This window comes from Charadrius vociferus, unplaced genomic scaffold, assembly GCF_000708025.1.
Source record: "Charadrius vociferus isolate BGI_N301 unplaced genomic scaffold, ASM70802v2 scaffold88, whole genome shotgun sequence".
NCBI lineage: Eukaryota > Metazoa > Chordata > Aves > Charadriiformes > Charadriidae > Charadrius > Charadrius vociferus.
This window is the reverse complement of record NW_009649619.1, coordinates 668,010-681,456: the sequence shown is the minus strand read 5'-3', so window position 1 is coordinate 681,456 and position 13,447 is coordinate 668,010. Positions and strand designations below refer to the sequence as shown.

General features: G+C 36.8%; 1 protein-coding gene across 1 annotated transcript in view; it reads right to left on the bottom strand.

Annotated features, from left to right (window-relative positions):
• The window catches only part of HTT (huntingtin), a 79,863-nt gene that overhangs the window by 20,021 nt on the left and 46,395 nt on the right, over positions 1-13,447 (bottom strand). Inside the window, exons 39-47 of the mRNA XM_009890544.1 lie at positions 12,809-12,925; positions 10,856-10,978; positions 10,075-10,313; positions 8,664-8,806; positions 5,192-5,399; positions 3,671-3,812; positions 2,255-2,434; positions 608-784; positions 274-350 (exon numbers count right to left, since the gene is read on the bottom strand). Of these exons, the coding sequence (XP_009888846.1) occupies positions 274-350; positions 608-784; positions 2,255-2,434; positions 3,671-3,812; positions 5,192-5,399; positions 8,664-8,806; positions 10,075-10,313; positions 10,856-10,978; positions 12,809-12,925 (1,406 nt within the window). The remainder of the gene's footprint in view (positions 1-273; positions 351-607; positions 785-2,254; positions 2,435-3,670; positions 3,813-5,191; positions 5,400-8,663; positions 8,807-10,074; positions 10,314-10,855; positions 10,979-12,808; positions 12,926-13,447) is intronic.

The following is a 13,447-nucleotide window of genomic DNA, read 5'->3' as shown; positions in this document are numbered from 1 at the left end:
TACTGAGTGGGATGTAGGAGACAGAATTTGATGCCTTCAAGCCTTTAGCTTGCTTTAATTCTTAAGCATATTGCAAATTCAACTCAGCCAACACAACTGTCCTTTTGCCAGAATATGCCTGCATCTCCTAAGAGAGGCTTTGCTCCTGTTTTACTTCCAAAAAGGAACATCTTATCTTTAAGAAAAAACCCAGAGGTACGAAAAGAGAGTTAACACAATCAGTACTAGAACATTACTTAGTTTGGCATTTTAACATGTACTGGTATTAGTTACCTTGTTGCTAATCCACTGTTTTGAAGGTATTCCTGAATTCTATCCAGTTCTTCAACTGGTAACTGAGTAATGCTGTTCTATAGGAAAGAGTCAAAAGAATTTTATAGGACATAAATAAGTAAAATACCCATAGGTACTTTGAACAGATTAGGAAAATTATAAGCAGATAAAGTGAAATGTAAACATTCACATATCTATATATTAAATAAAAAAATTCCCTTTCCAATGAAATCACTTAAACATCATCATATTTTGATGTACTTTAAATCATCTCACTTGATTACATTGCTAGCATTACCCAATCTTATTTACAAATGAATATACTTATCTTTACCTGTAAAGTTGCAGCCAAAAGCATTTCTACCCGACGGCAAGCCAGCGTGTCAACCATGCGAGCAAGCACACGGAATGGAGTACACAAAAGCTTATCAACATATAACGTTAAGACAGCCCCAGACTGGCTGAGATGTATTCCCTCTAAGCATTGTAAAGTCTTCTTCAGAGTTGTGGGCTAGGTGTTGAAACAGAACAACAGGAAAAAAAAAAAAGCAATCAGTTGGAATACAAGGATCTTAAAGCTAAAGGGAAGGGCATTTAGAAAACGCTATAGCAGACAACTAGCTAATCAATATAATCATTATATATGAATATGAGTTACTGGGTTATTTAATGAATATGAACACTAAGTTGTTTGATGTTTAACTGTAAAAGCTTACTCTTAGAAAGAGTAAGCAGAAAGTAGGGAGCAAAACTTTTAGGGAAAAAAGCTAGAGAGACTTAAGTGGAATTGTAGAAAGCTTTGGAAACGGTGAGAAGCTTGAACTCTTGCTGGAAGAAGGCAGCAACATTAGCGTAGTCAAGACAAAAGAAAGTACAGAAATCTACACAAGCATTAGGGATTTTTTAAGCACGTTTAAATCATCGAAACAACGATGGCCACTCAGCATTAAAAGGGGGTGCAAAGAATTTTTTTATTATTATTATTTTTTTAAATATGAGCACCAATAATCTAAAAGGAGAAACACAAAGACAAACTAGTTTGACGCATGGAACCAATCTTGTTTTAAAGCAGACTGTAAGTATCAGCTATTTCATTTTACTGACTTTTCTGATAATCAACAAACATTTCACTTAATGTTCACATCTTCTATTCCAACATACTTAGTTTCGTTCATTCTACCAATTCTTAGACACTAAAGCCCAGATTCATCTCACCTAACTTTGAAGTGTTTTACCCACATGTCTAAAGCACTAATGCAGTTGCACTAGATTTGCACGGAGACAATGGGAAGAGACAGGGAATGTTACCAGGTTACTCAGGTGTGGTAGCATCTTCTCCCATTAGCTCTAGAGGAAGCCCAGCAAATGACATTTCCCACCTAGTGAGTTCCCAAGATTAAATGGGATGCATACAACCTTACATCCCTATAAAACATCATCCACTCCTTTTAATGTGAAAGCTAAAATAATCAACAGAAATCATGCACTGAATTTCTGAAGCAGTATTTCCCTCACCAAGAGGATACAACATGTGGAGCAGATCAGTGGGGAAGGCATGAGCTTGCAAATCCTTTTTATGTTGTCAGGGCCTATGAAGATGGACTGGTTCCTATTCCTGCCTCTGTAGTTAGTATTTCTGTTATTTATGCTACCAAGGTACTGAAATGAAAGATGAAAGTTACAGCTTTAATTCACCCTTCAGATATATATTATGTGGGGGTAATATCCAGGAAGGAACAAAAGTGGCTTAACCAACTGTATTTGAATTCATAGATTTGATGGATTAGAACACATCTGATAGTGAAGTTGCAAACATATTGTAAGGTTCGTTCTTTACATTTTTTAAGAAGTGACTTTAAAAATAAAATTAGAACTTGATAAATGACCCAGAAATGTCAGAATTTGCATACTTATCAGTTAAACATACTGAAATTTAAGTTACTTTATTCTTTAAAAAAAAAAGTAAAAAAGTTAAACTTACGGCTGCAAGATTCTCACACCGTGACTGAATGGCCTGGATGAAGAGACCACTGGCTGCTGAATTCCTGTGAACAGCACTAATAAAGTCTTGTACTGGCGGCTCATGGGACAGATTAATCAAGTCTTGAACATGATTCACAATAAGCCAGGTCAAGTGTTCTGAATCATGTAGGTTTTGACACTGAAAGAGAAAAAATTAAAATCTGATTCCAGCAATACCCACGCTAAGCGTTTAATTACTAAAAACTTTATCTGACACAATGTGAAGTTTTTCATACACAATTCTGGTAGCTATTTTAAAATAATGGCATAAAGTGTCTACATTTTAATACCACCATCATTATTTTTACATGACAAATTTTCCAAATGCTTTTGATCTTGTTGCAAATTATGAGATTTATAATCAATTTGTGAATTATTTTCTTTTAACACTAAAAATCCAGGTTAGAAACAAGTAAATTGAGAAGGCTGATTCAAAGACGCCACTTTTAATGAAATGCTGTTTGAAATAAACACGCATACAGTCTTTTAGTAAAATGTGATTTTCATTTAGGCTGCTTTTTAAAGATTCCTGACTACTACTAGCCTTAAACACAAGAAAAATAATTTCTGAGAAGGAAATCCAAAGAGATCTGTCAATAAATAATTTTAAACCTATGGAGGCTATCTGTGTATCAACAAGCAGTGCAATGCACCGTGAAAAGATCTGTAGAGCTAACAAGATGATGGTAAGAGGCTGATACTCCCCAGTAAAGAGGTTTGGAAGGATTTTAATCTGAATCTGGTGACTGAATGTCCATTAGTACTCAAAATGCTTATTAAACACAGCTTTCCGTGTAGTTGAATCTGAAAAGAATGCAGTTTGCTTGCCCCAAAACTACTCTGCAATGCAAACCATAGTGCAATACTAGATATTACGGGAAGATTCACTTCAAAAATTCCCAATGAACTCAAATGCTAATACTGAGGCAGCAAGAGGCCAAAGCCACAGGAACTGCTCTCCTTAGAGGACCAAAATGGAAGTTAAACGTTAAAGTAAAACCTCTCCTCTTCAGATATAGACAGAAATTTGTTCTCTCCTTGACACTGTGCAGTGCTACTGATGTTGGGAAGTCTAACACTACTCAGTGTGCTCCGTGCACCTCACAAGTAAGGGATATGATACTCAGCAGTCAATTCTATCACCCACCAGGCATCCTTTACAAGCCAAGAGAATTCTCAGTTCAGAATAGAAAAAAATGCCAAATGAGGTCATACCTAAGCTTACAGAAGCACCACTTGAAAATAAAATGACTAGTTTCACAAGTCTTCAGTTTTCACTTGTGAACCAGATTCATTTAAGGCACATCAGTAATGAAAGACTGTCAGCATAATAACTCAAAACCATAGTTATAAAATTTAATAATTCAAAACTTACAACATAGTCACAAAAAAGAATGAGTGCTCCTCTTCTCACTATCTCTCGATTGCACATACCACGTTTAGATTCTGAATCCGATTCATCACTGTCTCCAGATATCTGAGGGCTAAGCAATTTAGTAGTGGAAAGACTGTGTCTCCTGCAGAAAGCACATTATGTTTTGTTACTATTTTATTACTGTATTTTATTATTACGGCTACTGAAACATTAGCAGTCAAATTGCTTGGAATATCCTACCAATGTCCATACATAATAATTATTTTCCTAGAAACTTCATTCAAACATTATAGCGCTTTGAAGTAGACACTTCGCTTTCCATCAGCTTTTTACTTTCTAAAAATTGTAATATCACCTTTTTGTTCCGTGCTTATTACTTCCTTGGACAGTCTGAAGAACTAAACTGGTTATTTAAAGAAAGCCACAGGGTACTGCATCTCTGGTAGGATAAAAGAACATAATACTGTATTTTCTTCTCAAGCCAAACCAGTGTTCGTGAGCACTTAGCCTAGTGTCAGATTGAAAGTGATGCCCAACACAGAAAAAAATACAGGTGATACTAGTAAATCAAGAAAAGATAACAGCAACAAACAGCAGATGTCACCTTAGCTATTTTAGTTGCCCTACTTTGCTCATAAGCCTGGTATTTTCATGTTTCCTCAAATAAGAATAATATTTTTTCACATCATGGGGTTGAACTGAGGAAGAATCTCTTATTTGAGCAAGTATTGATCCACTCATTCCTTAACATGATGCACAAGCATCAGAAGTGTCTCTCAAATCAGTTGTTAATCTCCCTCTACAGTTAACACAGAAAGACACCCACCCACATAGGGCTTATCTTTATCACCCCTAGAGGACAAATCATTCTAATTCCCAACAGGTAGGAAGAACTAACTTCAGACCATGAGAACACTCATTTTAGACCAAATCTCTGAATTTCAGACAACTAATGTTAAGTGAGGTTACTATGGTGCTTGATGCTAATGAATCAGCATGGGGCTGATACTATATTTTGATAGCATTTAAAAACAGTTCCACTGAGAACAGAGAACAGATATAACTATAGTTACAGTTATACTGATCAGATTGTGTTTTCATACACACAACAGTGTACATCATCTGCACTGGCGGGTTATTTGCTAGAAGCTGAAATACAAAGTCTCCATAGGAACATGAAATAGCAACTATTTTGTTACAGTTATTTCCATAATTTTAATTAAAAGTAGTACACAGATGAACCTTTCTTGCCTTAAAAGTGGAGAAATTACCTGGCAGTTCTTTTGAGGAACAACTGAGTGCAGAACACATTTTCTTCATTTGAAAGACATACTGATACCAGAACAGACAATATGTATACACGTAAAATAAATGCGGAACTATCTATTCCAGAATCCAAACAGTACTATTCAACAGGCTGACAGGCTCAGCAGAAAAAAAGCTAGATTTTAAAAAATACAATTTTAGCAAATTTAATACACATTACTACTACTACTACGGATGATCAAAACCAAATCTTACTTTGGGGTTTGATGCACTTCTGACCACCAGTTGTAGTTGGTATAATTGACAAGAAGCAGGATTTGACACCAGAGGAGAACTAAAGAAGGATGTGTGGGAATCATGGATTGAACAAGGTCACTCAAACTTTCAAGGGTGTAGAAACTACCATCAGATCCATCTCCTGTAAAGAGTCTGGTGGCTGCAGCTGTGATTCTTCTAAACATCCCTGAAAGCAATGAAAGCACGTTACAGTAACAATGTCTAGTCTGAATTCTGAAGTTTTAAAATTATTCAGGGTACCCTGACAAATCTTGTTTCATAAGCCACGACCATTCCTGGAAAAAAGGTATAGCCTAAGCGGTTTTACAAATGTAAGGCAAGTCATGGAGTTTGCCCATGGGCCAGGTGTAAACCAGTAATGACCAGCTCACAGACTCAATAAATAATGCTTTAGATAGAATAGAATTGTAATGAAACCTATCTTCTCAACTTTTTCTCTGTCATGCATCAAAAAGTTTATCTGATAGACGAAAACCCTGACCAAATTTGTTAATTATATACCAGGCTTTGGGGTTTTTTGTTTGTTTATAAAATAAAAAACAGAAGTTCTAATTAAGAACCATGCTGTAACTACTATTCTACATGCTAAGGAAGATTGCTTCAGGTATCCCACTTCAGATGAGGGCTTCCCAAATACATTTAGTTGAAACTAAACTGATACCCTTCCATCCAATTTCTAAAGTGCAAAATGTAAATGTTTTTAAGTGGAGAAAAGTCATTACCCTGCACACTGAACACTCAGCACAAAAGCTGAATTTTGCTTTCTGACTTGCTGATTCTGTATTCGTATGCCCAAACAAAGGGTAGAAAACAAGGAAAATGGACAAACTTGAAGTTGTCTAAAGGTACAGGACTTTGACTTTCTATGAGAAGATAAGATCGGGGAAAAACTTCAGAACTAGTTAGAAACCAAAAGCTAATCAGAATAATGAAGGGGATTTGTAGTGTTGCTTGCTTGCCTTGCCAGATATTCAGAAGAATGAAGCTGTAAATTCCACAGCCATGTGGACCAGTTTAAGCTGCCTCCAGGACCGATAAATACACAATGTAAATAGCAAAGAATAGGAAAAATTACTGAGTCTCAAAACTCGGGTCCCACTCAGCAGCAAGCCAGTGCTATTACCATTCCAGGTTCTTGCATTTGCAGTAATGGCACCATCTAGTGATTTTCTAGAGTCATGAAAGCCATTGCATGCTAATCTTCTTGCTTTGTATATGCCTTTTATTTCTACTAACTTCAGAGTAGCAGACCGAAAACGTTCATTTCTAATCTGGTAGCTTCCTATAGTTAAATACACAGGAGTCAGCAAGGCTCACATCTTGAAAAAAACTATAATGGGTGAGAAGACAAAACATTTAAGTGGAACAGTGGTTAAAAAAGACTTTAGTCTATGTTCCCAGATGCAAGTCGCTATAAGCTGCATTTGTAATTAGGAGAATATAACTTAAAGAGAAAAAAAATATAGAGGTTTTAACTGAACAGAAGAAAAGTATTGCAAAACCAGGCACATAGTGACTAAACTAATTAACTAACCTAAGCCTAGACCTGAAATAAAATGCTACAACATGAAAATACAGCCCAGGTGTCTGAACAACTTTCCTTCTACTCTGTCACACCATGTAAGATAACCACATTACTACTAGTACTTACTGTAGTCATTCATGAAATTCATTTCTAGAGCTCATGCAATACACATATCCCAGTGCTCTGTGTGAGTATTTTAATATTTAACTTTGCACAACTCACAGTGCAGCTTGCAAGCCAGTCACTGCAGCAGAACTAGCTGAGCCTTCCTTTTCCATTATTCTCAGCTCCCACTGTGGAAGAACCCACTTCCCTGATTTCAATCACCAGCTTGATTTTGTGATTTCATTAGTCCTGGCTTGACACCATTTAATTGCTTACTCCAAATCACCTTGGCATAAGTTCTTTGTTATAATATTTGTTTCAAATGTTTCTCCGTAACAGAAATCAATAGTATAAACATTTAGTTATTACTGTAACAGACACATGGGAAAACAGAACTATTACTCACTACATTCGGGGTCCTGTGCCCTAAAGCAGGCTTAAAACAAAGACCAAGGAAGGCTCTGGTAACTATCATCATATTTTGTGCCTCTTCACACACAATCCTGGGGTTTGGAGGACTTTATTTCTTTAACCAAAGCTTTCTTCTGACACGTCAAGACAAAACATCATCCACAAACTCTCAATGTAATTCAGTTGGTTTCCCATTCACTTTTCTACGCGTTACTGTCACTGAAGACTAGGAGTAAAGCTACTGAAAGTTAAATCAAGGCAATGCAGAAGCTTTGAGCTTTGATAGTGAACCAGTTGAAGACAGCACTTTATTTTAAGTCTACACCTATACTTATGTTTGCAAGAAGAAGCTGGTAGCAATGACACGAACAGAACTAAGTTTTTTTTTCTCAAGAAAGGACTTTAACTAAACACTGTAGGAAGAGCTTCGAAAGAAAAAAGGTTAAAGAAAGAAAAAAGAAAACAGGTTGTTGGGATACAATGGAGCACAGAATCATGTTAAACATCTAACAAAAGTATTCTGTATGCACTTTTTTTGTTTGCATCTGCTAGGTAGTGAAGTACTGTAACTCCCATTTTACAGACATGGAATGCAGAGTTCCTTGTCCTGTATCTGTAAGGAAGTCTATGAAGAACCAGGGACTTGTGCCAAGACCTTTCAAGTTGCAGCCAACTACTGTAATCCAAGGTCAGATTACAGCTGCAGGCTGAAAATCAGAAGGCAAAAAGGACAGTCACAGTAAAGAAAGAATAGAAGAATGAGAAGATAGTGCCACTATTAGAAAATAAGATTAAGGAATCAGGCTAAGGACTAAGGAATTACCAAAGGGCCAGAGACTGGATATCTAGCAGAAGACACCTCAGGCAGAATTCCCAAACCTGAAGAAAGGAGCTCAAGACCAGGTAGCTGGAACAGTACTACCTTTCCTACTTCTCTGGTTTTGGTTGATTGTTTGTTTTGGCAGGTTTTTTGGTATTTTTTATTGATTATGACAAAGAACAGTAACATACCTTGTCATGAGTCTGAACCAGTGGTCAGAAACTCATTATTTTAAGCCTGGACATACCTACCACTCTCCAAATTGAGAAAACCCATGAGAAATACAGCCTCAAATTTGGAATGCTTTGCATCTTTGGACTGGAAAATTTTTGACAGTTAAAAGGAGAGCTGAAAAGTCACTAGTTACATTTTGTTCAGAAGGCAGAAGAAATGTGAAAAACATGCCTTGCATGCACAAGCACAAAATTTGTGAGGTACTTTACGCTGAGCAGGATAGAATGTCTTCAGCACCTACATATTTCTTCTCAGTATTTCAATGCATTCAGCAACTGTTGAAAAACCACCCTGCCGCTGCATGCTACAACAAAAGGCATTGTTTAAAGTATTACCTGATTTGAAGATATGTATTAAGCACATAAGCAGCGTGCCCAGCTCCTGGCAGTAGAAAGTATGTTGCTGCTCATTCATGTCCACTTTCAATTGCTTGGTAACAATATCTTCCAGCAGAATGCCAACCAGTTGTAATAAGAACCTTGAAAAACCATGTATGCAATCAACACAAAAACTATCAATGCAACATCTCTTAGAGTAAGATGAGGTTTGCCCATGAAACTCAGTAAGTTTGAAAACTAAAAGATGAAGTCCTTGTCCATTCACCCTAAATAGGATGTTAAATTAAATGCTACAGGATGTTAATGCTATAGGATGTTAAATTAAATGCTACAGAACGGGTTGACCTAAAACAAATATGATTATATTCATCAGCTAAAGTTGCAATAGCATGCATACACCAGCCCACCTCACTTTCACAGCAAACATTCAAAATGTTACATTGTCTTTATAGTGGTTTCCAATGAGCTAAAACACACCATGACAATTACCACAGCTCAGCTGAGGAGAGGTAACTCAGCAAATCACAGTAATTAAGCTGCCTACAGCCTCATCTATCCACACTCTACCACACACGTTCCATATCAAACCTCCAGCCAGGAACAAAAGATCTAAAGAAATACCAAAAAAGGGCATTTGAGGAAAGCTATTCTTGCTCCTGGCCATTATTGTTCCTCAACTCACTCCTGTTGGACATACGGTCACATTAAGGGCGTCCAGAAGCCCCTTTTCCCTCTACCCATCACCCTCACAGTGAGCTGAATGGTAAGAAACAACATTTTATTTCTATCTGAATTTCCATACTTGCATAAAAAGTTCTTATTTTCTTCAAAAGCTATTTCAAATGCTTCCCACCACACTAAAACATTATGCCTTAATGACAAACATTATGTCAACATAATACCATTGCCACCTCTCCATGCTTCTTTTGCCTGAAGTTTGTCACTCTGAGGACATCAGCATGGGAAGCTAACTAGACAAAATAGGAAATAAAGAGCAGGACTAACTTAATAGATTTGAATCCATCTGCTGCCAAGATTACAGAACCTGGGCTTCTACTAAGGTGATGGCTCATCTTTCAGCCCCCACACAGGGAGGAAGGCACGGGTTAATCAGTTACGTTTTTGGACCTGATTTTAGTAAGTCCAAGATTCACACATTTTAATAGGTCCATTAGGTCCTTCACCTGGCTTGAAAAGAGGTACCAGAACAGTCCAAAGTCCCTACTACAAACTGCTCATCTCCTCCCTCTGTTGTCCATCTCATTCCTTCCTCCATACACACTCCTCTAATATCAACTTATTAACAGATTCCATTCCTATCAGGTAAAACTTCTATATATTGCACAATATATATCTGATTTCTCAGAAATCTTAATCTTTCCCCTAAGTTATTCAAAAGACAACATACCTAGAAAATGTCTCTTCAGGCAGATATTTGGCCTGTTTAACCTCAATGCGATCCTCTGATGTGGCTAAGTTATTTTCTCCACGTCTCAGTCTGTTAATTGCTTGACATGAAATCAAATATGGTGAGAAGGAAAGCTCTTGTATACGGGATAGAACAATGTCTTCTGTTGACTGTGAAATCAGAACTCTCAGGATAGCTAAAATTCCAGAAATCCACAGCTGGACAGTGCTCACCGATGCCTAACACAAACACAAAAATGCAGAAGATTGACTTAACTTCAAAGGTATTCAACACAACACAGGAATGTATTACAAAATCAAACATTTTTATTAACCTTTGTATAAAAATCAGACCTTTTTGTGAATGGAGCAAGCAGGAAACAACTTTTATGTTCAGGTCCTCCAAAATGCTATTCTTGTGGTAACTGTCAAGCCTATGTTCAGTCTGTTAAACAATCTCTCAACGACAAGAACAGTACTAATACTTGCATAAGAAAAATGTGATTTACTTATTAAATTGCATTCTAGAACTTATTATAACAGTATGTTGTTCTTCATTCCTGATCCTCAAAATACAAAGTGAAGGCAAGTAATCCATAAGCAGAATGTTGCTGCATAAAGTGCTCCCAGTTGCTAAATCCTATTAGTTCTAACCAACTCTCTTCTAAAACCTGCTGCAGGTACCTTTAACACCACATTGCAAAAGAAGAAAGAGAAACACATTCGCTTTTGTTTTGCACGAAAACCACCAGATTCTCTCTTCTCTGGAAACAACTGCTTACCATTGTTTTGGGAGTAACAAACATACTCCTTAAAAGCATATCCACAGGGCGAAGGGATGAAGGAGCCAAAATTTCAAACAAAGTGTTCAATACTCCTAGAGCATCATGAGAGTCTATATGCATCTGTGGAAGAAAAACACAAAACTAATTTGTAACTATCCACTAAAGGTAATCGCAACACAAAATTACCGTTTCATGTTTTAAACATTTCTACGACAACCTGTGTTTAATAAAGCTGTCCTTACAGTACAAAATTTAGAACAACCAAAAGCTATGAAAGATAAATTAAAGTCCCATTGCAGGCCTTCCTACACAGGAGTTTTGAGAACACAGAAAAAATCACATGAAATTCAACATACATACCTCATATATTTTATTAGGAGAAACATGCCATATTCAGAATGAGACCAAAAGACTGACTTGTCCTACCTTTTAAAAACTTTTCTCCTCCCTGCGCATCCTACCAGGCACACATATAGAGAGCAAAGCTGGTTGTGATTAGACTTAAGCAGGTAACTAGGAGAAAAAAAATAATCCTAATAATCTGAAAAGTGAATAGCTACAATGGTATTACATTGCAGCAACAGAGGTAAAATGCCTCACTTGATCAGTTTTTTAGATAAATTATAAAACAATCAACTGCAAAAAGCAAACGACTGGACTCAAAATCTGGATGACCCTATCTTGCCTAAACAATTTGACAGTTGAGCACATGCACAAATTCACACAAAACAAAGGCAATTGCAATTTTCCAGCATTTTTGCTTTGCTCAAAAACTGTTGCCTGTTCCACAGTAACTGCCCACTCTCCCCAACTGTAAGATCTCCTCATGGGAGTGGGGATCTTCCATCACGGAGTAAAGCATATAAAGAATTTCACTAGTTTTATTTTTTATTTTTTTAATCCATGAAGCAAGTGTTTCTAACTCCAGGAAAGCTGTATTGAAGACAAATCCTCTGTTGCTTAGGGAGCAGCACTGAAAATCTCTCTCCTAAAAGGAGTCTTCTTTTCTTCCCAGATACAAAGGGCCTACTCTCCATCCCCAGTGTGCAGTCCAGTGAAAGAGATATGCACATACTGTGGGGATTCCAGCAGAAAGCCACACAGATGGTTACAGGCTTGGAGCATCTGTCGTACAAGGGGCAGCTGAGATTGTTCACCCTGGAGAAGGCTCAGGGGCATCGTTATCAATGTGTACAACTATCTGACCAGGGGAAGTAGGGGGAGGAGACAACACAAGTACAAAAGAAAGAGCCAGAATCTTTTCAGCCATATCCAGTACCAGGATGAAAGGCAATAGGCACAAGTTGAAACACGGGAAATTCCATTTAAATACGGTTTTCATTTATTTATTTGTTTTCCACCTGTGCAGATGCTCAGACGTGCCCAGTTCCCCAAAGAGGTTATGGAGGCTCCATCCTTGGAGACTGTCAAAACTTGACTTAATATGGTCCTAAGCAACCTGCTCCAATAGACCCTACTTTGAGGACAAAACAATATCTAGAAGTCCATTTCAACCTCAACTACTCCATGACTCTGATTTATTAATGCACTTCTGGACTATGTCTTTTCATTCTCCTTACTAAGAAAAAATGCAACTAGACACACTGCAGTTACGAAAAAATAATTCTGACATTCTATAAATATAAGAGAATCTTCAGTGCTCTGATAATAATCATGTACGTAACAGAAGTAGAATAAGCTTCATCTGGAAACAGCCTCGAAGATACTGCACATACGTCATGCATATAAATATGACATTCATCACTTCAAAGAATTAGTTTACTCTGCAGTAATTGTTTTTCCAGATATTGCAACCACACTTTCAAGAAAATCTGTCTTTAAGTGTTAAAAAAATAATAATAAAAAAATCACAATACCCAAAGCCATTATTGATACATATATTATAACAATTATTTAGATGGTTACAGATTAAAAAATTCATATAACAACCTGTTGTTTTGCAAGCATTGGGAGAATGATGTCAGCTATTTGCCGGGACAACCTTTTCCATTTGTCTTCATTTTCTTTATGACACTGTTGCAATACTAAGATGAACATTTCTAGCACCTGTGGAAAAGTTCAAAAGAATGCAAGTGAACACCCACACTAACAGGAAACATTTAAGCAATACCTTAGTGGGAAAAATATTTACTGTTTCATCCATTTGCCAAAAGGCAAAATGAAAAGAAAAAACTTTTTTCCTTTTTTTTTATTTAAGAATTTTACAGTTACTTTTATAAACTAGAAAAAAAAAAATGCTTTCTTAGTGCTTTATAAATGGCATTTGCTAAAAGACTACTCAAACAACTGGAAAAGGGATAGTAAATCTAAATGCCGCACCACATACTCAATAAAAAGGGGAGGAAGGAAGAGAGCAATTTCCCACATGTATACTCTTTCTTTACTCTGGCTCAAGTAAAGTTTAAATTAGGTTAAGGAAACAGAATATACATTTTTATAGAGCTCATTCACCTGACATATGTCACTTTATATGAAAGTGTATAGGAAAGCACGTATGGTGTACACCAACAGCAAGGATGTCTCCAGTAGCCGAATGTGTTACTGCTTTGAGGGTTATAGAGACCACAC